General features: G+C 42.4%; 2 protein-coding genes across 2 annotated transcripts in view; one reads left to right on the top strand and one right to left on the bottom strand.

Annotated features, from left to right (window-relative positions):
* Positions 1-554: 554 nt before the first annotated feature.
* LOC107671616 (dual specificity tyrosine-phosphorylation-regulated kinase 1A-like) lies at positions 555-17,891 on the bottom strand. The gene is made up of 11 exons (XM_016464525.1): positions 17,842-17,891; positions 16,867-17,039; positions 16,649-16,768; positions 12,553-12,741; positions 12,302-12,449; positions 9,882-10,168; positions 7,531-7,677; positions 6,511-6,651; positions 6,123-6,426; positions 4,502-4,549; positions 555-2,881 (listed from the first exon to the last, which is right to left on the bottom strand). Exons 1-11 carry the CDS (start codon positions 17,861-17,863, stop codon positions 2,286-2,288), a joined length of 2,175 nt encoding a protein of 724 aa, XP_016320011.1. The 5' UTR covers positions 17,864-17,891; the 3' UTR covers positions 555-2,285.
* Positions 17,892-20,775: 2,884 nt separating this feature from the next.
* The window catches only part of vps26c (VPS26 endosomal protein sorting factor C), a 3,921-nt gene continuing 2,069 nt past the window's right edge, over positions 20,776-22,627 (top strand). The window contains exons 1-4 of the mRNA XM_016464533.1: positions 20,776-20,915; positions 20,986-21,129; positions 22,270-22,419; positions 22,492-22,572. Of these exons, the coding sequence (XP_016320019.1) occupies positions 20,859-20,915; positions 20,986-21,129; positions 22,270-22,419; positions 22,492-22,572 (432 nt within the window). The 5' untranslated portion in view covers positions 20,776-20,858. The remainder of the gene's footprint in view (positions 20,916-20,985; positions 21,130-22,269; positions 22,420-22,491; positions 22,573-22,627) is intronic.

Below are 22,627 nucleotides of genomic sequence, written 5' to 3'. Positions count from 1 at the left end.
TCAAACAACTTGCTGGAAAAATGACTCTCCTCCAATCAAGAACAGCAGCACCGAGAATATCAAATATTGGCGTTTCTAATGATTAGGGTGATCTCATCCGTCAAACACTGTGCTGCTTATGGTCCTGAATGTTCAGCTGCTCTGGTGTTTTACTTACTATGACTAATCTCCATTGTGGCTTTATTAGCAGTGTTCTGGTGTCAGGTATGACTAACAAACAGCATCCATTAAAGGGGTCATATGATGCTTTTTTAAAAAGAATATCTCTTTGGTTTTGAGACTTTAGTCTTTGCAACTTCAGGGATCTTATCTATGCACAATCAGCTTGTAACACTCCAAAGAGAGAGGAAAACTTGAAATCGCATCATATGACCCCTTTAATTAAATCCATTTCCCATGATCCTTCACTCTCACACATGTGATCCGTGCATTAGTGGAGGCCACAAACCTCCAGGCTGAGGAATCACAGAAGAACACACTCGAGGGGTCGTAGCAGGAAAGCCCTCGACTCAGACACCGAAGAAGTCGACATGAAGAAATGAGAGAAGACCAGATACAAGTTAAGCAACTTTGTTTTTTATAATCATACATAAGACCGCTTGAATATAGTACAAAGGGTTTGTCCATTACTGCCCCTCAGTGACACTTTAATTTACACAGAAAGTCATGATCTTACAACCTGTGGATAAAGATCCGAGATATCCGTCTGTCGTTCTGTTTACATCATCATCATCATCACATGTCCTGGAACCAAACGAGGAGTGAGAATGCGAACCGGACGGGAAGCCGAGGGGAAAGTCGGACCAGGGAGAGAGATTTCAAATCATAACGTGTGACCTGAAACGCTAGGAGTTAGTGAGCGCTGCTGATGTTTGTCACTCCACACATACACACTCACACACACACACACACACACACACACACACACACTCACGCACACCCCGTCTGCCACAGCTGACTTCTGCTTTCAAATGGACCCATTTATTGAAGCGTGTGCCATAAGAACACAACTAAACGGAAAATTACTTTCTGTACTATGTATACTACGTCAGCGCTGGAGTATACGAACATGTGAAGCGCCGCCCGATGCCGTTCTGAGTGGGACACACATCCACACACGATACCCTGTCTAGAAGATTAAAGTATGAAGATCTACTCTCCGTCCCGCTTCAACCCTAGAGTTTTGCATTTGTACTAGCGTCGTCATCGTCGTCAACTACTTTGGCCTGGAAGCACTGATACCCATTGACTACCACAGAAAAATTCCACTGCATGTTACCAAGTTGACGTAAATGTACTCAAAATACCATTAGGAAAAAAGTAGTGAGTTCTAAACTTCCTTTATTAAAAAAATATAAATATGTACATAAATTCTATTTCAGCTATTAAAATGGGGTCACAAAGTAAAGACCTGAAGCCTGTTTCATGGACTCCCTCTGTATGCCGTGACCACAGGAACCCTAAAGAACCGTGCGCCCGCTCGCACCCGTCACCACCGCGCACGCAGACGGACGGAGAGACGCGGATTGCTTTAGTAGCGAGAGAGAGTGGCGTCCGGCCGATGGGATCTCCGACTGTCCAGCTGCTCTGGGACCAGCCGAGCAGCTCGAGTCCGCATCCACCGTCCCGCCAAATCAACACAAAACCACTCACGCAGCCGTCTGCTAAGAGCAAATGAAGAGAAAGAAAAACAGAGCGACAGAATTTCGCAAGCGATGGCGTCCAGGATTGGGCTCTCCGCCACATCAAACATCATCACTTCCAGTTCTGACAGTCGTTTACTGACACGACACACACCTTTGCTTCAAAGTGCAGAACTGCTACATTATTGGTTACAGACATCTATGTTCTATAAAAAATGCCTTTGGTACAATAAATTATAAAAGGGAGAAACAAAAGTGGTGTAAAATTCACAGCATAATCGCGAAGCCAAATCAAAGAAGCGAAAGGGCCAAAGTAAAACACACATGCCGAGCACAACAGAAGAGCGGGAAGGGACACGGCCGTCGCTGATACCGTCAGTCCTGCGGATCTCTAGTGAAGAAAGGCCTCGGACCACCGTTCTGTTCTGGCGTGTCATGAATGAAGGGTGTTCGCACGTCAAAAATACATGAAAGCTTCGGAAACGTCCGGCTCGTCTTCGCTCAGTCCGTAACGATAAGGCCATATTAAAGAAGCGCTGCACTCTGGAAAAGCTCCGCTTGAATCGCGTGAACCATCTGAGAACCGGAGAACAGAAGCAAAGGTCAGAGGAGGACAGCCTGGTGTCAAGCCAGTTAATCCGGTCAGGAGCTGGCCACCGAGCTCTGCTGCACGCACACGCCCGCCATGGGCGACTCCTCGCGCTCCAAGCCCGGCCGCAGGCCCATGTGAGTCTCAGCTATGTAGTGGCCCGGCCCAGAGTTCGAGGGGTGGCCCGGCACACCCGTCTCCTGCCGCGGGTTGGAGAAGGCACCCAGTCCCAAAGTCATGCTGCCGTTGCGGCCGAAGCCCAGGCGGCTCTGGTAGGAGTAGTGATGGTTCCCGGTGGAGGACGAGGACGTGGACGAGGATGAGGCGGAGGAAGACAGCGAGGTCATGGACAGGTGGCCGTGGGTCACCTCCATGGAGTCCTGTGTGGAGGCGCTGTGAGAGGGCGAGTAGAGGCGGGGCCGGGGCCTGGCGGGGCCCGGGGCGTGCTGCTGCGGCGGGTGGTGGTGGTGGTGGTGATGATGGGGGTGCAGAGCCTTGGGCTGGTGTGGCGGCACGTGGAAGGTGGTCTCCTGGACGGGGTGCGTCTCTCCGGCCGCCTGCTGGAGTCCGTCTCCTCCCACCCAACCCAGCGCCGGAGCGAAGCCCTGTCTCGCCTGAGGAAGAGCACAGACACAGATCAACATCCCAGCTCAAACTAAATAGCACTAAACTCTACTAAACGACTGTTTTTCTGGTTGCATTCGCACCAGGAGCAGGAACTCTGAAGCGGCCGACAGCGACGTCTTTATTTATTTACTCACTTTTTAAAGAGGTCATCGGATGCAAAATTACAAAATTACATCGGATGCTTTTACAAGTTGTTTGAACTGAAATGTGTGTTGGCAGTGTGTGTACACTAGAGGTCGACCGATGAGGGTTTTTCTCTGGCCGATGCCGATATTTAGAAATATTTAGGCAGCCGATGGCCGAAATATGATGCCGATGTTTTTGGCTTATTTTTTTTTTCCCCCCCCTTCATCTCATAAAAGAGTTTGAGTAAATGTTTATTGCAGAGCACACGATAGTAATAGTAGCCTAATTCATAGTAATAATACAGTCGCCGTGATTTTGCCAAGTAAGACATGTTCCTGGATCAACATTACTGTCCAAAAATATAGACTAAACCCAATCCCTACCCCTAAACCTAACCCTACCCATAATTTATTCCTAAAATCAGTGTGAAATGATAGCTGATTAACAAGGGTGTAGAAGCACCTAACCCTGATCGTAAGCCTAAAACAGATATTTCCTGAAAAGTTATCCCTCAATTCTGGTTGGTTGATTGGAATGCTGTTCCAGGAACATGTACTTGGTGAAATCACGCTCACCGTAATAATACATGGCTCAGAACTTAAGCACCTTCTCAAAACTGTTCTGAAGCATGCTTTTTGTTAATGTCTGCTGACAGACACCAGCGTTTCCCACAGACTTGCAAATGCAGATTAATTCTCTACCAGCAGGAGGCGCTGCTGGAGCGGGAAATATAGCGGTTTCCGGCTGTAATCAAATGCTTTTTGACAGGGTAAAAAGAGTGTTGTTTTACACTACCATTGAGAAATTTTAACCAAAGTATGTTACAGACTTTTCATTAAGACCCTAAAGAATCATATCAACTGGAAAATGTGCATCCGATGACCCCTTTAATGCCATGCCAGCATCAAGTCTATTTTCATGGTGATCTCAGAATAAATTACACAAGGTATACAATTAACAAGAAGTTATAAAAGACATTTCAAATCTTCACTAGACAAAAATTCTAAAATACATTCAGGAGATACATTTTTAAATAAACCAGTTAAACACACCTCTGAATAAAACCGTTGTCCATTTACATTCAAAACAGTACAATCTAATAAAATATGCTTCACAGTCATTTTGGTTTGGCAAGTAAGGCATGATGGTGGTTCTTCACCTGTTAATAAATATCCATGTGTAAGTCTTGTATGACCTAAAAGAAAACCTTGTAAAAAAAACTTGGTCATACCTAGATTTGCGACATCTATATTTGTGGCATTTACAAACATCAACAACCAGTGAATGGAGGACGCCGTGATCGGAGCTGTTTTTGTTGTGTGCCGTGGGTTTCGTGATAACTGATGTGGAATATAAATGCACAATTGACGCGACTGAGGCCCTGTCCACACAAACGCGGTTAGGCCGTTCGTCCACACGCAAACGCAGCACCAGGTCACTGAAACCGAACATTTCTGAAAACGCCTGCCAGGGTGAAGATTTTCAGAAACTCCGGTTGCAGTGTTATCGTGTAGACAGGAGGTTTTGGCGGCGCGGCCGCTGGTGCTCGTTCCAGACGATCCTCCTGCAAACACACAGTGCTTAGAGTCAGTGACGGCAGAATAGGGCTGGACGATAAATCTAGAACCATAATTACGGCCATATCATTTTAAAACAATATGAATAGTTCGATAAATGTTCAATAATGATTATGCGCCAAAAGCGGAACGAAATAGCTTATGAATTATCCGCTCGGATCAAAGTTTGAACGGCGGCACAGCACGAGATTACTAGATCAGATGAGTCTCTGTCAGCGCTGTGAGATCCAGTGTGAAGCGCTTGCATTCAGCCAACAACACAAATGACTCGGGGATTTTAAAGCCAGATAAAAGCGCTGACAAACAGGAGAAACACAGTTTTTCAATCTACAAATCACCATCAGTTACCATGGATTTACTGTAGTAAGTAACACTAACTGCACTGTGGTATTGAGGCAGAAATGTGGGTTATTTGTATCGAATTTTACTATATTATTGATGTAGGCATGAATTAAATGTATTAAAGGAGTAATGGAATATAATTACAGTATTATTGTGATAAAAAAAAAAAACCTTGCTACGTGTACTGCGTTAAGCTAGACTTGTTATAGCACTTCCGTATCATTGCTCTTTTGTTGATTTTGATTGCTTCTATTGTCCTCATTTGTCAGTCGCTTTGGATATCTGCTAAATGACTAAATGTAATGTAATGTAAATGTAAGCTATACTAAATGTCTTTAGACTACTGTTTTTCATACAGATACCTAAAAACCATATAGTTATATTTCTACCATGGTATTGAGGTGCTATTTGTGTGGTTTTAATCATAATTTAAATGTATGCTACTATGGAAGACCAATGCCAAACTCGGTCAGAATAATTACATTTCACCATATAAAAATTAGGTTGCTACAATTTTTACAGATGTTACTGATTTTGATAATGAATAAAAATGTGCATCTGCATCCTAACTCAAGCTGCTACTACTATCAAATGTGCATTTCTAAGAGACAAAAAAGTAATATTATTAATATTATCAGGCGACACAAACCTGTTTCTTGATTTGAAACAATATCACTCATTAGAACATGCGGAAACTAAGAAATACATTTTTCTGTTAAGATTAGTGCTGTCAAACGATTAATTGCATCCAAAATAAAAGTTTTTGTTTACATGATATATGAGTGTGCGCTGTGTATATTTATTATGTATATATAAATACACACACATAGTTTATATTTTGAAAATATTTACATGTCTACACATTTATATTATATATAAATATATTTAATATATAAACAACATATTTTTCTTAAATATATACATGCATGTGTTTGTATTTATATATACATAATAAATATACACAGCGCACACTCATATATCATATAAACAATAACTTTTATTTTGGATGCGATTAATCGTTTGACAGCACTAGTTAAGATTAATTTTGTTAAGGAAAATTAACAGTCTGGTTTCAATTTGGAGCAAAAATCTGGCTTTAAACTTGAAATAAATAAAGATTTGACATTTATCGTGATAATTATCGATATCGACTGATATGAAAAAAATGATGTTGATAATTGTTTTGGGCGTATCGTGAGAATTCATGATGTCTCTGACCTGAGCTGGAGGAGGTGCTGGACGTGGTTCCGGACGACTGCGACTGCTCCAGTGCCGGACTCGTGGACACGCTGCTGCTGGTGTTGGTGCCTTCATCAGCGGTCTTCTTGAAGAAGCTGTGCTGCAGAGCGTAATACGGCTGGATGCGGGTCTTGGGGTCGTAGTCCAGCATCCGCCGTATCAGGTCTTTGAACTTCAGGTAGTCTGCGACGGCGTGACCCGACTCACCGGCTCTCCGCCCGCCGGGGCCACCCGCCTCCACGCCCAAAATACTGTGCAGCTTCCGGGAGCCTGCGGGTTTATACTGCGCACGGGAGAGACGAGAAGTGTCAGTGTCACTGCATCAAACAGAGACAGCTGGCAGATCAATGTAAAGAAAGAACCGCACCCTTTTGCCATCTTTGGTCTTCTTCACACACCACGTGCTGTCAGACATCTTCTCAAAGAACTTCCTGGCTTTAGACGCCTGCTCCAGAATATGATTGGGAGGGACACCCAACACCTCCACGATTTTATTCATCTGGTCGACCTGCCAACAAAACATCCATCACGCACGGTAAGAAGATGACTACAGCAACACACAAGGATGCGTTCATGCTGACAACATTTTCAATCACACAAAAATAGTTATGTTTTCATTGTTTTTGTATTACAATAATAAGGTTGATATAACACCAAAATTTGAGATACTAGTGAAAATACTGATTCTTAATTTCAGTACCACAGCAAACACTGCTAGGTTTTACTCATTTAAAGTCTAAACATTATTGAGTGAACGCTCTTACAATAAAATGTGAAAAATTAACAAAATACAAGCAATATCACAAATACGACTGATCAAAGATTCAAATGAAATAAACTGCGCTTTATGTTTTTCAGGTAGGTCTGATGGTAGTATTCAGGTAAGAGATACTGCAGAAATGTAATTAAATGTGAAATAACACCACGTAGTCTTCACTGTGTAAATTACATATAGATTCATTCTTACTAAAGTAAATAAAGTTATTCAGTCAGGAGCAGTGATTTTTTTTTTTCTTGTGGTATTCTGTTTGATTAACATTAAATGACAGATTATTAGGCTGCTGTCACTTTAAGACTGAATGCATGAATCCAACTGTTCACATACATTTAAGAGAATCAACGGTGTTTCCAAGGAAACTTGCCAAGACGGGACATTTTGACATATACTTTGTGAACATGATGCAGATTCTAAATTAATAGACAACCTGGAACAGTTTATCAGACCAGTTTAATTTCTAAGGCAACAACATCCTTCAGTATCACCGGCGTAATGTTTTGTTGATTTCATCTGACACAACTTTTACAAATATACATCTGTAACTAAGCATGAGCAGAGGGCGAAGGCTGCACTCGGACTACAGGAGCATGGGTTCAGGTCAGGACTCACCTCGTTAGCGCCGCTGAACAGAGGCTCTCCGGTGTGCATCTCCACCAGGATGCAGCCCAGAGACCACATGTCGATGGCCAGATCGTACGGCATTCCCAGCAGCACCTCGGGCGAGCGGTAGAACCGGCTCTGGATGTACTGGTATATCTGAGGACACACGCAGCCGTGTAACTGAATGAGGCTTGAGTAGGGATGGGCCATATGGGCTTAAAAATATATCACAATAATTTCTGGTATTTACTGCGATTACTATATCAATGACGATAATTCAGGGAATCCTGTTTCTTTAGAGAAAAGTATCATCTTTCCTATTTTTACCTAAAATAAGGCGTTGTGGGCATTACGGAGTACACACGTAACGTAATGACTGTTTATTTCATACTGGAAGCCAGAGGGTTGCAGAAACTACACTGACGACGCTCCAGGAAATCCCTAATCTGGACAAAGGTATGCAGTTATCACTGAATAAAACACAGATAGAGAAATTTTAACTGAGGAAACTTGAAGACAATAAAGTTACGATTGCACAAAATATAGCTATAGTTTATCTGTGTTCTTCAGCAATCTTGGGTATTTTTATAAGGACATAGTCTATTTATAATGCAATGCTAATCGACATAGCCTTTATCACTGTGCAGGGCTCGATATTAATGCTTGTTCGGGACAAGTGGATTTTGTGAAGGGGCAAGTGAAAGAGAATTTTACTTGCCCGACCGGACAAATATTTTGATTAAAATGTTAACAACAAATAATAACTAGGGCAGGACCAAAACTTTGGCTAGAATGATTCTGATTTTATTACTTTCAGTGTAAACGGTGACTAATAACGGATAATGTATCGACAGTATCAAGGTTGCATCAGTTGAGGCTCGTGCCTCACGGAAAAATCCAAACTATAAGCGCAACAACACACACAAAGAAACATACTGCGGTAGGAAAAAAAGATAAATATTCTTTATAATATATGCAACATCACACGACCAAGAGTGATGTTTTCCCGACTTTCAGCACGATTGCAAATGTGATGTTGATTTTATACAACGTTAGTTCAATAAACAAGTAATATTAACTGACTTACATTTTAGACACATTATTGACCGTTTTTGCTCCATTTCGCTAAGGAAAATAGTTCTAAGCAAAGCCACAGCAGAACAGTCTCACATCTCTGAGCAACACACAACAGTTTCGTTACTGAATGATTCAGCATTTTTTAACGAATTGGGTGAGTGAATGATTCAGTGAGCTGTTCATAAAGACAGTCACTTGTTTCATTTATTGAATGAATCAGCCGTTTGAACGAATCGGTTGATTCAATGACACACTCATTAAGACCGTGACTTGCCCCCACCTACTGGTGGTTTGAATTCATATTTAAAAGTATCATTGCATTTTTTCCAACATTTCATATTTGTGTCAAAAAAAGTAAAACATAAATCTAATAACATTATTTTTGCATTTGCAATTTTGAGTAAATGCATTTATGGAACCTCTTATCTTCATTAAACCGTCTGAGTAAAAACATCTAAATGGCACTTTCGATGCAGCTTCTGTGTTTTCTCTGCAGTGGAAAGATGGAGTGTGTTGATACTGATTTCATTTGAATGGGAACAACCATAGTGTCTTATTATAATTGAATGTATTGATAAAATTTAAGAATTTGACGTAAATGGTGACGTACATTTTATAAGGTTAGGAAAATATTGCTCTTCATTAAGTTAAAAAGTGTAACAGAAATAAATTTAAGGCAAATATCACAAATATGCTAATAAGTAATACCTAATAGAGCACTGATGAGACTATTGCTTCAGAATAAATTACATTTACACCAAAAAAACAAGCACGTCAAGGCTTAATGTTGATCCCTGCACTGTATATAATACTATCATTCTGTAATATGAAACCACGTCTGGTCACAAAAAGTTATTTCAAACACTTGACTTATGTTATGAAATCAATTTGGAGAAAAAGCATGTAAATAAATTATATCTTTGTTGGACAACAGGTTTGTAAACAGGCTCATGCACATGCAAAACTGTGCTAATGTAGTACATTTATTCAAGGCTCAGAGTGATTTTTAGAAGATTATAGAAGGAGCTCCTTGTTTAGTGATAAACTCCTCCTCAATTTCACGTCTGCCTTCCGCGATGTCGCTCCACAGAACTAGGCTTTATCGTTATTATCGTGGGAAGCCATTCTTATCGTGGGGAGAATTTTTCCCGGTATATCACAAACTATAAGATATCGGCCATCCCTAGGTATGAGGTGCAGTCAAACAAACAGATTGGGAAACGACAAACTCTACAGAATAACAGAACAAACGACGGACAGACAGACAGTGATTGCGGTCTCACCCGCTGTCCCAGCTGACAGGAGCTCCCGAAGTCCACGATCTTGATGGCGGATCTCTTGGGGTTGCAGAGCAAGATGTTCTCGGGTTTGAGGTCACAGTGGATGATGCTCAGCTCAGGCGTGGCCAGGAAGAGCAACGCGGTGCACAGCTGCTGAGCAAACTTGCGCGTCAGGTTCAGAGACACGCCGCGGAAATTGGTGTTCCTCAGCAGGTCGTACAGGTTATAGGACAACATCTCGAAGACCAGACACAAGTGGTTCCGGAACATGAAGTGGCGTTTCAGATGAACTGGAGGAGAAAGAAAGACAGAATGACGTTAATGAGTGTAGCGCTTTACTGATGACAGAGAAACTAATGTCTTGAAGGCTAGGGCTGCAAGGTTTAATCGAATCGGTTCTGTGATTAAAATTGAAGGGGGTCTGAATACTTTCCGTACCCACTGTAAATCTCCATCACCTGCTTTCAGATGGAGCAGCATTTACTGCACAGAGCCGTACTTCACTGACAAGCTACACAATATCGTGTTCATTATCACAGACGATTTAATCACGCGATTATGAAATCGAAGATATCGTTCTGCGATAATGACAGTTGTTTGCGTAGCTTGTCAGTGAACTACGGCTCTGTGTAGTAAATGCTGCTCCATCTGAAAGCAGGTGAAAATACCACATTTAATACGTTTTTCCTCCAAACTCACTTCATAACGTCAGTCGAGTGTTTGAAATAAATCCTTCTGTGAGATGATGTGGCTTCTTACACAGAATAAAGCATATTTAACCTTAAACATATTTCATAGTATTCTAAGCAGTGAAAAAGGCATTGCATTATTATATACTTTATTATAATGAAAATTATAAAGATAAGAACTCAGATAAACCATATATTGTCGTAGTCGTGTGTTTATTAGTCAGGCTGAATCACTGAAAGCAGTTCAATCTTCTGTTTATTCAGCTAGTGCTGTAGGGATGTCCTGGGTTTCTTCTGCGGGGTGTATTTGGAGTTTCTCTGGCCTTCAGATGGAGATTTACTGCTGATCACAGAACCCTGCTTCACTGAAAGATACGCATGACAATCACAGCTTCTGCCTAATCGCGATTTCATTTCGATTTATCGTGCAGCCCTATCCTAATACAAAGAACACGTTGTCCGAATCACATGGCGACCATCTGTGTGGCTTTCTGACCTTCTGTTCATGTACAGCCATATATAAAAGTTGACAAAAAACTCAATATTCCTGCTAATTGGCACTGCTTCTGTCTGGTAAATTTCTGTTTTTCCTCGTTTTTAAGTTCTTTTGGATGAAAGCATCTGCTGATTGATTCAATCATGTACACATAATGAACATATCAGCCACTGGAACTTATAAAACACGTGCTCTTGTACAACAAAGTTGGACTGATACCAGAAACAACACCAGTCTCTGGTTCCTCATGAATACTCAATCAATACCTCAGGCAATAAAACAACAAAACCCTTGACTCGGTCCTGTCCAGAACACAGTCTCATCCCTTCAAAACACAGAAACAGCGACACAGTCCTAAAACAATTCATAGTAATGTAGAAACAAATGTCCATTCTGTGGCTACAATAATTCTGATCAACTGTTATTAATTGTACCTTGCTTGCATGACTAACCCAGCCCTAACCAAACTCTAACCCAGGTTTTACCTGGTCGGATTGGACAAATAGACAGAAGAAAAGTTTTGGCAAGTATTACAATGAAACAGCACAAGCAAATGACCAATGTATTTTTGGGTGAAGAACGGGTTCATTAGTGGCTGATCCACAGTCAAAGTCCTGCACGTATTCTGGGGCTCAAATGATTTTAGACCATAAATAAATGGCACCTCACCTCTGCTTTCGGAAGAGTTTTGTCTGATTTAAAGTCAGTTTGTTCTCAGTGCTATCAACATTTCCAGAACTGATATTCACATGGATTTATAACAGATACCTCATTGCCAGAGAAACTCTTCAATGGTTTTGTGCAGAAACATTCTATGGTTGGTCTGTGAGGAACAGTATCATGATACTGAACTTGTTCAGCACTTGTCCAGACAGACAGGAGGGAAGCCATGATCATGACCCTGGAGACACACGCTAACATGGGACCCTGGCCTATATTTTTAAACATTTATAGTTGACCAGCACGCCATCTGCCCTAAATAGAGCAATTCGTTCCTCTCCAAACACTGGTTCATACACATACAACAACATGACAAAGACATTTCAGAGAACACGTCCTCATGCTCGCTCGTATTGCATACAAAACCAACACTAAGGCAAAATATTACGAAATATTAGAGAGCAGAAGAAATCTGGCTCCCTATGGGAGCTTTCTAAGAATTTAACTCATTTCCACCACTTTGGGAACATCCTGATCTTTTCTACGACCACAGGAGCTGTGATGGAGTCACACATTACCGATGTAGTACTTCATCTCGGTGTCGTGTTTGTTCATGAGCTCCAGCAGTCGGACTTCAATCTGAGCCTGATTCAGAAAGGCCTTTTTATTCTTGATGATCTTGATGGCGACCCACTCCTGCTCCACGCGGTCATACGCCTTCACCACCTGCCAGCAGTGAGACGAACACGAGCGTCACACACAGACACTGCTCACACACCACCAAAAACACCGGCGATTCTTTCATAACCAGAGGATCTGAGACACTGACCTGACCGAACGAGCCTTTGCCTATTAAAGAATCGATCTCGTATCGGCCCATCCATTTCTCGCCATTTTTAACGATGTAGTCAAAGTTGTCGTCATCGTAACCGTCGTTGTAAATCTTCCTCTCCTTCTTGATGCTGGAGTCCTCGCCCTGACCCTGTTGGTGACGACGCTTCTTTTTTGCATAGTAAACCTGCAAAGAAAGAGCAAAGCCTAAGAGGAGCGACCAGAACGAGCTGCGGATGCAGGGCCCTGTGATTCCACCACACACATTATCATATCATACACACACAGGAATTAAAGGACTTCATGGCAACCTGTCAAAATAAAAGTCTGCTTTAAATAGAAGAAATTGAGACCGAAATATTTGTGACCCTGGACCACAAAACCAGTCGTAAGGGTCAATTTTTTTAAATTGAGAATTATACATCATACGTTATACGTTAGGATAAGACAATATTTGGCTGAGATACAACTATTTGAAAATCTGGAATCTGAGGAATCTGCAAAAAAATCTAAATATTGAGAAAATCATCTTTAAAGTTGTCCAAATGAAGTTCTTAGCAATGCATATTACTAATCAGAAATTAAGTTTTGATATATTTACGGTAGGAAATGTACAAAATATCTTCATGGAACATGATCTTTACTTAATATCCTAATGATTTTTGGCATAAAAGAAAAATCTATAATTCTGACCCATACAATGTATTGTTGGCTATTGCTACAAATATACCCCAACGACTTAGCACTGCTTTTGTGCTCCAGGGACACAGATTACTATTGTACAGCAGAATGTACTTAGTGTAATAATAATAGTAACACTAATAACATTAAACAATTAGTAAACCTTTCAAGAATAATCACATTTTTACTCATTTTAACAGTATACATATCGTGCAGCACTTTCTTTTGCCAAAATAATGAAAGGAATTGTTTATTTCATTTGATTAAAAGATTAATAAAAAAATTAGTTTCATGCCTTCATCTGATTGCCAGAAAAGTTAAAATACACACACAGGGGTTAAAGCAAAAAAATCCTGAGCCTGAACTTTTTTCCGGGGGTTGGGGGGGGTGGACACATACACAGGGTTATTTGGCAAAAAAATAACATTATTTGAAAATGATTTTCCTTGAAACAAACTAGTAACGTATCTGCCCTTGCCATTAGCCCTTGACAGGTTCAGACTACAGATTATGGTGGGATATCTGAAACAGCAATACCAGGAAAGGTTACTCACTACAATATGTGACCTACAATCTAAAACACATTTCTGAAATTGCTTTGTTCAGAAGAAATAATGGTCAATTAAATACTAGGAAATTAATATAAAATAGGAAATATACAAGTTTACTACAGAAAACTACAGTTCAGTTCAATTAACAACAACAAAATAAAATGCTGCAAGAACTGGTAACTTAAACAGGGTTGTACAGATATGGCAAAATGAAATTCCAGGACTTTTCAAGCACTACTCTTTTGGTTTTCAAGGACTAAAATCAGATCTCACTTATCAAAAAATATTGTTACTGTCTTTCAAATTCTAATATATAAACTAATAAAACAAATTATACGAATAAAGTGCAGCACATGTAAAGAATGCAATGACTGTGGCAACTTTAACATTTGAAAGGATACTATGGCAAAGTTATTGCTTTCATTATTCAAACTGATTTTTTTTTCACGAGTATATGATTGACCTGAAGAATGAAAGCTAGGCTATATCATACACTTGGAAAATTATGAGCTATATCATGCTCATAGACACTAGAGGTGTGACAATACACAAAATACAGATACTTAGTTCACTAGAACGAGACAATATTTTAATACTTTAAGAAATATTTGAATGACAAGCTCCGTTAATTATATAGAAAATAGCTTTTCTATATAAATATGGCTCTAGAGATGGAAATCTGACCATTGCGCATCGCAGCTTTTTCAGAATGTGCCGCGCTCATCAGCTGCGACTCTGCAGTTGGATACTATTATGCGCATCTCATGTTTATAGGACCAAAAACTTCTGATTGGCTAGTAATGTTAGTTTGTTTGAGAGTGAAAGCTGTGCTCCTCTCATACATTGGTAGGCGAACTCAACTTGAACGTGATATCAACAAGTTTTTTTAAATGTAGGAGGACCATCTTATTTTCCCGCAGCTAAACACCACACGCCGGAGATCCGGCAAGGTGCCAGAGAACTTTAAGCCCTGTACACAACACAGAATTTCTGGGGGAAAAAAGCATTTCATAGGGCCCTATTATTGAAACAATTGGATAAAATATTAAGATTTCAGATTTTTTTGTTTTGATTTTTGAAAAAATTATTTTAACCTTTATCACATTCCAACTAAAATAAAATAGAGAAAAAAATCATTTTGAAGGCAATAAAAACCAAATTTGGGGCAAAAACAAAATGGATTTCATAGGGCCACTGATAGGGTTGGGTACCCGAAACCCAGTACCAATATGGCACCGTTACCTATGTAACCAGTATGTACTAGAACCGAATCAGAACGCAGATTTCGGTGCCATGCCCGAGCGATCGATTGAAATATTTGTCCTCTGGTTCTCCGAAACAGACGTAAGAAGCATCATCACTGGCACCGCACGTGAAAAATAATTTCCCGACTGAGAAAATGCCAATCCATCATTTTTGGGGGAATTTTTTTTCATTTATTTATTTTTTAATAAGTACCTATTCAGGCACCGGAACCGTTTTAAAAGTATCGATTTGGCACCGGTATCGAAAAATAAAACCAAACGATACCCAACCCTAGCCACTGATGCAAGTGATGCATTTATTCATGCAACAAAGTCAACAAAACCTGTTTCTTTAAATCAGGTTCAGTATGAGTTCTACTAACTGCTGCACACAGTCACGTGAGTGACGCACCTCATTGATGTGTTTGTATGTTTTGATCAGTTCGATGGAGACTTTTCTTAAGCACACTCACTCACTCACTCACACACACACACACACACACACACACACACACACACACAGGTGACAACCTCCTCCAAACTAGGAACATCTAATGCTTTGACTCAGACATGAACGACAGTCTCTTTTCTCGTCATTGTTTTACGGCAGCGAGCACTCCAGTGAAACACAAGCCAGAAGCCCTGATCGGGTTACAGAAGATCCGAAAAAGCTTGGACTGAAATGGCAGATCATGCTTTTGTCACAAGACGACACCAGACATGTGTTACAGTCCTTCAGAACGATGGATTGAACGTTCAAACACACACACACACACACACACATGCAGGTCTAATCAGAGCTGATCGAGAGTGTGTGTGTGTGTGTTTATGACTCAGCATCAGCATCAGCATCAGCATCACACACACACACTGAACTCTGTCACACTGTAAACGCAGAAACAGCGAGCGCACAAACACGGTCTCTAGTTTTCAAATCAGATGATCGCAATGACAGACCTGTAGCGTGAGCGAATGATTTCACACTACAGACGTCTAGACGACAGCTGAGGATTTCAGCAGCGCCCGTCGAACAAATAAAGACTACATGTGAGCGTTTGTGATGGATGTGATGTTTGGAAATGTGACGGTCTGCAGCGAGCGGGAATCTGCAGATCATTAAGTCGTCATTTATCAGCGTCTCTCACCAGCAAACACAATGCAGCACATTCACACTGGTAACCACCGCTCTCAAGCCCAGCAACAGTGCCTCATTACCATAGCCTACCACCAGGAAGATGCCGCGCCATTGGCCGGACGGCTAAAGCGGCAGCCAATCAGGAAAGGGTATGCAAATAACCCACTTTTGTTGCTAGGGCAAAGCTCTGAGGCTCCGTCCAATAGGAAAACGGGTAAGACGCATGAAATTGAATTGCACTTTGACACATTTCAAAAATGTAATTTAACCATTGACACATTCCAACTAAAATAAACTTTAAAAAACAAACTTTGAAGGAAATAAAACCGAATTTGGGACAAAAACAGAACGGATTTCATAGGGCCACTGATGCCAGTGATGCATTTATTCATGCAACAAAAATCATCTCTTTAATTTATGTTCCACATGAGTTCACCAGTGCAGTTCTAGTAACTGCTGCACACAGTCACGTGAGTGACGCACCTCATTGATGTGTTTGTATGTTTTGATCAGTTCGATGGAGACTTTTCTTAAGGGCGCAGTCGCTGGATCCCGGAAACACTGAGGCATCCGCCTCTGAACCATCACCATATCAGCAGTTACCTGTAACACACACACACACACACACAGGACAGCGTTCATGAGCGCGAGTGTGAGCTCGTGCAGACGCTCCAGCGCTACACTATAACGTGAGTGTGTACCTGCGGGGCCTGCAGCGCAGCGGCTGATTGGTCAGCGGCGCTCTGCGGGTGACCATCACTGAACAGCGGGTGAGAATGGGGCGTCTGCGCATCCATCTGCACACCAGCCGAATGGAAAGAAAACGAAGGGGCCAGCCGAACAGAGGAGGGTTTGCATGCTGAGGTCTCTCCTCCTGTAACACACACACACACAGGTGACAACCTCCTCCAAACTAGAAAAGGCAAGGCAAGTTTATTTATATAGCACATGTCATACACAATGGTAATTCAAAGTGCTTTACATAAAAAGGAATTAAAATAATCACAACAATAAAAGCTGAGAACAGACATTTTAAAATGATTAAAAAATTGATTTAAATGAATTCAAACAGTTCAAAGAGAATACATAAAATACAGCACAAAGTCTAATGCTTCTACTTGGATATGAATGACAGTCTCTTGTTTTAATGTGCATCAGCGAGCGCTCTAGTGAAACACAAGCCAGAAGCCCTGATCCAGTTACAGAAGATCCGAAAAAGCTTGGACTGAAATGGCAGATCATGCTTTTGTCACAAGACGACACCAGACACGTGTTACAGTCCTTCAGAACGATGGATTGAACGTTCAAACACACACACACACACACACACATGCAGGTCTAATCAGAGCTGATCGAGAGTGTGTGTGTGTGTGTTTATGACTCAGCATCAGCATCACACACACACACTGAACTCTGTTGTAAACGCAGAAACAGCGAGCGCACAAACACGGTCTCTAGTTTTCAAATCAGATGATCGCAATGACAGACCTGTAGCGTGAGCTAATGATTTCACACTACAGACGTCTAGACGACAGCTGAGGATTTCAGCAGCGCCCGTCGAACAAATAAAGACTACATGTGAGCGTTTGTGATGGATGTGATGTTTGGAAATGTGACGGTCTGCAGCGAGCGGGAATCTGCAGATCATTAAGTCGTCATTTATCAGCGTCTCTCACCAGCAAACACAATGCAGCACATTCACACTGGTAACCACCGCTCTCAAGCCCAGCAACAATTACCATTTACCATAGCCTACCACCAGGAAGATGCCGCGCCATTGGCCGGACGGCTAAAGCGGCAGCGAAAGGGTATAGGGTATGCAAATAACCCACTTTTGTTGCTAGGGCAAAGCTCTGAGGCTCCGTCCAATAGGAAAACGGGTAAGACGCATGAAATTGAATTGCACTTTGACACATTTCCCAGCACAGTTTAACACAGTATTTGCTGACAGAAAAGCTCTCTGGTGAGGAACCCGGAATCAGTTTGTGTGAGAGAGGGGCCCCGGCCCCGGAGACGGACGCTGCCACGGGACCCCAGCCTGTATTTTTAAACATTTATAGTCGACCGGCACACTGTCTGCCCTAAATAGAGCGCTCGGTTCCTCGCTAGATGCTGCCGTGGCCTGACGGGAGTCTAAAGAGGAGCAGAACTCTGAATAAACACACTCTGCTGCAGCCTAGAATTAAACTGCTTGTTCGTCTGGCCAGAGGAGAACAGCACACTATTTCCCTGTTTAATACTGTAAAGCTGCTTTGACACAATCTGCATTGTAAGAAGCGCTACATAAATAATGGTGACCTGACAAACACACACACACACGTGAGCAAAACAGGGTTAGGATCACTGCTCACCTGTATGCATCGTCTTCTGACAAATCTCATATCATTGTGACTGGGGAGTCCATCTGCAAACCACAGCCCACTGCAAGAACAGCACAGACGTGTGAGCGACCACATACTGTACCTGTGTGTGTGTGTGTGTGAGTGTGTGAGTGAGAGGTTACCTGAAGCGACTCGCGAGTGGTTTCCAGGTGAGAACAGCCCTGATGTCTCAGCAGGGTCTTGCCGTTTTCTGAGATGGTTGAGTTGATCTTTAACTCGCACAACCATTGGTGAAGATCTGCGGTGAAATCAGTCCAGTTTAGAGCAGCTTATCAACACAGCGGGCGTTTACAGTACACAAACACGCGTGAGATCACAATAAAGCAAACAGAAACACGATGAAGAGCCCCTCATCATCATCAGCTCGGGCTCTAGTCGACAAGACCACCGACTCCCGCAACTTTTCACCGACGCGACTTTAATTGACGCTGTAAATCAGTTTCGCGCGCATGACGAGAATCAAAGCTGTCAAAACACCGTTAGCCTAGCCAGCTAACGGCACCGGAGCCGCGCGGAGACTGACAGCTTGTGATGCTGGGCGCGAAACGAACGGATCATCGGCGAATCGCTCGCGTCGAGCAGTCGTTACCGAGCCGCTAGCTGCACAGACGTTAGCAGCGCGGGCCTGTAAACGGACCGAAGCCTGAGCGAGGAGAGCGAGAAAACGGCCCCGTTATCGCGCCGCGCCAACGGAAAAGCGCAGAACGCGTCGGGTCGCGCCTCGAATCGCACAGAGCAAGCGGATCCGAGGCTCCGGTGCGCGGCGGCGGGATCGCTGAGGGAGCTAAGCGTTAGCCGCGGCGCTAGCCGTCATCACTCACCGTGTGGCGCGCCTCTTTCTGACGAGAGGAACGAGAATCCTCCGGAGGATCCGCGATCATTCCCAGCCGGCCGCCTTCCTCAGGAATCCCTCTCCAGAGCAGGTCCAATGCGGAGAAGCGTCGCGGTGAACAGAACAGATCGGCGCGTCTCTCTCGGTGAGCGTCGCGCGCTCCGCAGCGCAGCAGTCCCGCGTGCGTGCGTCAGTCACTCATCCTGCGCGCGCGCCCCCGCCTGGACAAAATGGCGCGCGATGCAAACCCGCGCACGGCACTCGCGCGCTAAACTCGCCCAGCGGCGCGGCTCAGCGTCGACGCGACGCGCGAATCGGCGATCGGTTTCTCGGTCGCAGTCGAGCGCCGTCAGTCGCGGCGTCAGTCGTCTGAAGGAAGGGAAAAGAGTCGGGAACAAAATGGAAGCCGAGCGAGAGCGTTTCCATGACGACTGTCCATCACACGGCCAAGTTCCCGGATGACCTCATGACGCAGGAGCCGTTCTCGAGTTGCCTTGGAAACTGCCAATCAATTTGACGTGTCGTAGGGCGTGGCGAGAGCGACTCTAGACGACGCCACGCGAGGATTTCGGGTTGTGGCTAGAAGGGATACAGCTATTATTATTATTAACCTATTATTACTTCTTGCTAAATTTCATATTCACCGCAGTTAATTCACTCTTCAAAATCCTTTATTTATTGTTTTTAAAAAAGAGCTTCAACAGTATATCCAAACTATTTCATCTTTCAAGAATCTTAAAGCTGTTAAAACAGTTCCTTTTTCATCTTTTTAGTTTATTTTGTTAAAGCTTTCGTTGTGCATTATTGATTTATTGTTATATACATGTATAAGTGGTGCTTTGCATGTAATGTCACATCTTTGTTCGTAATGTTGATATGTTATGCACTTTTATCTTTGGTACCTTGGCACTAATAATAATAATAATAATAATAATAACAAAACTGTCTCTTCCAGCCCTAACTAAGATGTTTGCGCGCGCGGTCAGTATGAGCAGAGAATGGTTTCATGAGTTTAGTTTGTGTTCTTCTTCCGGATCAATCATGCCTGCTTCTGATGATCCTGATCAGTTTTTATGCGTGTTTGATTATAAGTAAGTTTAAATATAAGTTTAAGTAAGTATTATAAGTGTAGATTCCTGGAAGTTGCTCCAGGTTTTGCGGGATTTAAAACGTTTTGTATATATTGCTTTTAATTTAATTAGTATTATTTATTTTGTAATTAATTTTTGTAAATATATATATATATATATATATATATATATATATTTTACTTTTTCAAGACGTTTAATTTAATTATTAATTCCTACCCTATTATAAGTATTATTTATTTTGTGAAGTAATGTATTTTTATTTATTGTGTATATGAATATAACATGTTAAATATATATATATAAAAGTTTGCCTGTACGCTGAGGAGCCCCGCCCCTCCGGATGACGTCAGCGGTCACATGACGGAGACGCGGAAGCGAGTTTAGGGAAGATGAGCGTGTCGCTGGATATCAGGCTGAAGCGGGCGAATAAAGTGTATCATGAGGGGGTAAGAGCGAGTGTGTGCGGGGTGTGCTGCTGTGATCGGTCCGCTGGAGCTCAGTGTGCTGTGCTTTCAGGAGCGAGTGAGCGGAGTGCTGCTGGTCAACAGCAGAGACGCGCTGCAGCATCAGGGGGTTTCTCTCGGTCTGGAGGGACTGGTGAACCTGCAGCTCAGCTCCAAGAGCGTCGGAGTCTTCGAGGCCTTCTACAACTCCGTCAAGGCGAGACACACACACACACACACACACACACAGAGAGATTGAGAGAGACACACACAGATATATATATGCTGTCTGTTGCTATTTGCTATGGTGCAAAGAGCGCTCCCTTCATAATCACTAAAAAACTGTCACTGCACAACGAATCTCTTATTTACATCACGTCTGAACTGTGTTATAATGAGATGATTTGTACTGAACACAACACCCGAGTAATAACACCAGTGACTAGCGGTGAGTGGATTATAATTTAAACGCCTCTGATTGGCTGCTGCATTCAAGAAATCAACAGATATGTCTGTGATTGGCTACACTGCTAAACGCTGCACAAACATGTTGAAATAGAAACCAATTTCTGGAGTGCAAACCATAACGCACTGGGTATTTAGCCAAATCTGCCAAATGCCATCATTACAGCTTTAACTGAGGGTGTTTAGCACCTCCATAGACGTCTGGAGAGAAAAGAAACGAGTGTAAAGAAAAGGAAAAACAACATTACAGAAACCTGGCTGGTCAATAGTGACTTTCAAATTATTCTTAATAAATCATGAATAACTATTTTTCATCCTTCAAGCAACAACATCATGCAAGCCCGTTTCTGCCACTGAATAAACATAAAACAAGGTAATTGTGACTTTTCATCTCGCAATTGACCTTTTTCTCAGAATTCTGACTCTGAATTGTGAATTATCAAGTCATATTCTGAGGGGGAAAAAAGTTTATATCTCACAATTCTGAGAAAAAAAGTCAGAATTACCTTTATAAATGTTGGATTGTTCAGAAGCAGAAATGGGCTTCCATACAAAGCGTCAGTTCACCCAAAACTGAACACGGTCATCTGAGTTTCTTTCCTCTCGAACACAACAGATGCTTTTTAAAGAATGGACCCTTTTCACACGACTATGACGCGTTTCATGGTCAACAACATCATAAATCCTCCAAAGTTTTATATTTTAATACCCATTGACTTCCATAATGTGGAAAAGCAGTCAACAGCTACGTCAACTCTTTAGTTATTCTTCAAAATATCTTCTGTTGTGTTCGAGAGGAAAGAAACTCGTACAGGTTTGGAACAACATGACCGTGTTCTTCAGAGTGCTCATCAGCGTGTGTCTGGATCATGTTGTGGTTTGTGTCCTGCAGCCCATCCAGCTGGTGTCCAGTAACATGGAGGTGGTGAAGCCGGGAAAGATCCCCGCTGGAAGAACCGAGATCCCCTTTGAGTTTCCGCTGCAGGCCAAAGGCAACAAAGTCCTTTACGAGACGTACCACGGCGTGTTCGTCAACATACAGGTGAGCGAGCTCCTCTCCGCCGTCTGACCTAACAAACACTCCTCTGACCTCTGACCTCTGCTGTGTGTGCAGTACACACTCCGCTGCGACATGAGACGCCCGCTGCTCGCCAAAGACCTCAGCAAGACCTGCGAGTTCATGGTGCACTGCCAGGTCAGAGCAGAAACACACACTCACGCTCACACACACTCACACTCTCTCTCTCACA

Source organism: Sinocyclocheilus anshuiensis, unplaced genomic scaffold, assembly GCF_001515605.1.
Source record: "Sinocyclocheilus anshuiensis isolate Anshui unplaced genomic scaffold, SAMN03320099.WGS_v1.1 scaffold1386, whole genome shotgun sequence".
NCBI lineage: Eukaryota > Metazoa > Chordata > Actinopteri > Cypriniformes > Cyprinidae > Sinocyclocheilus > Sinocyclocheilus anshuiensis.
This window is presented reverse-complemented; position numbering and strand designations above follow the sequence as displayed.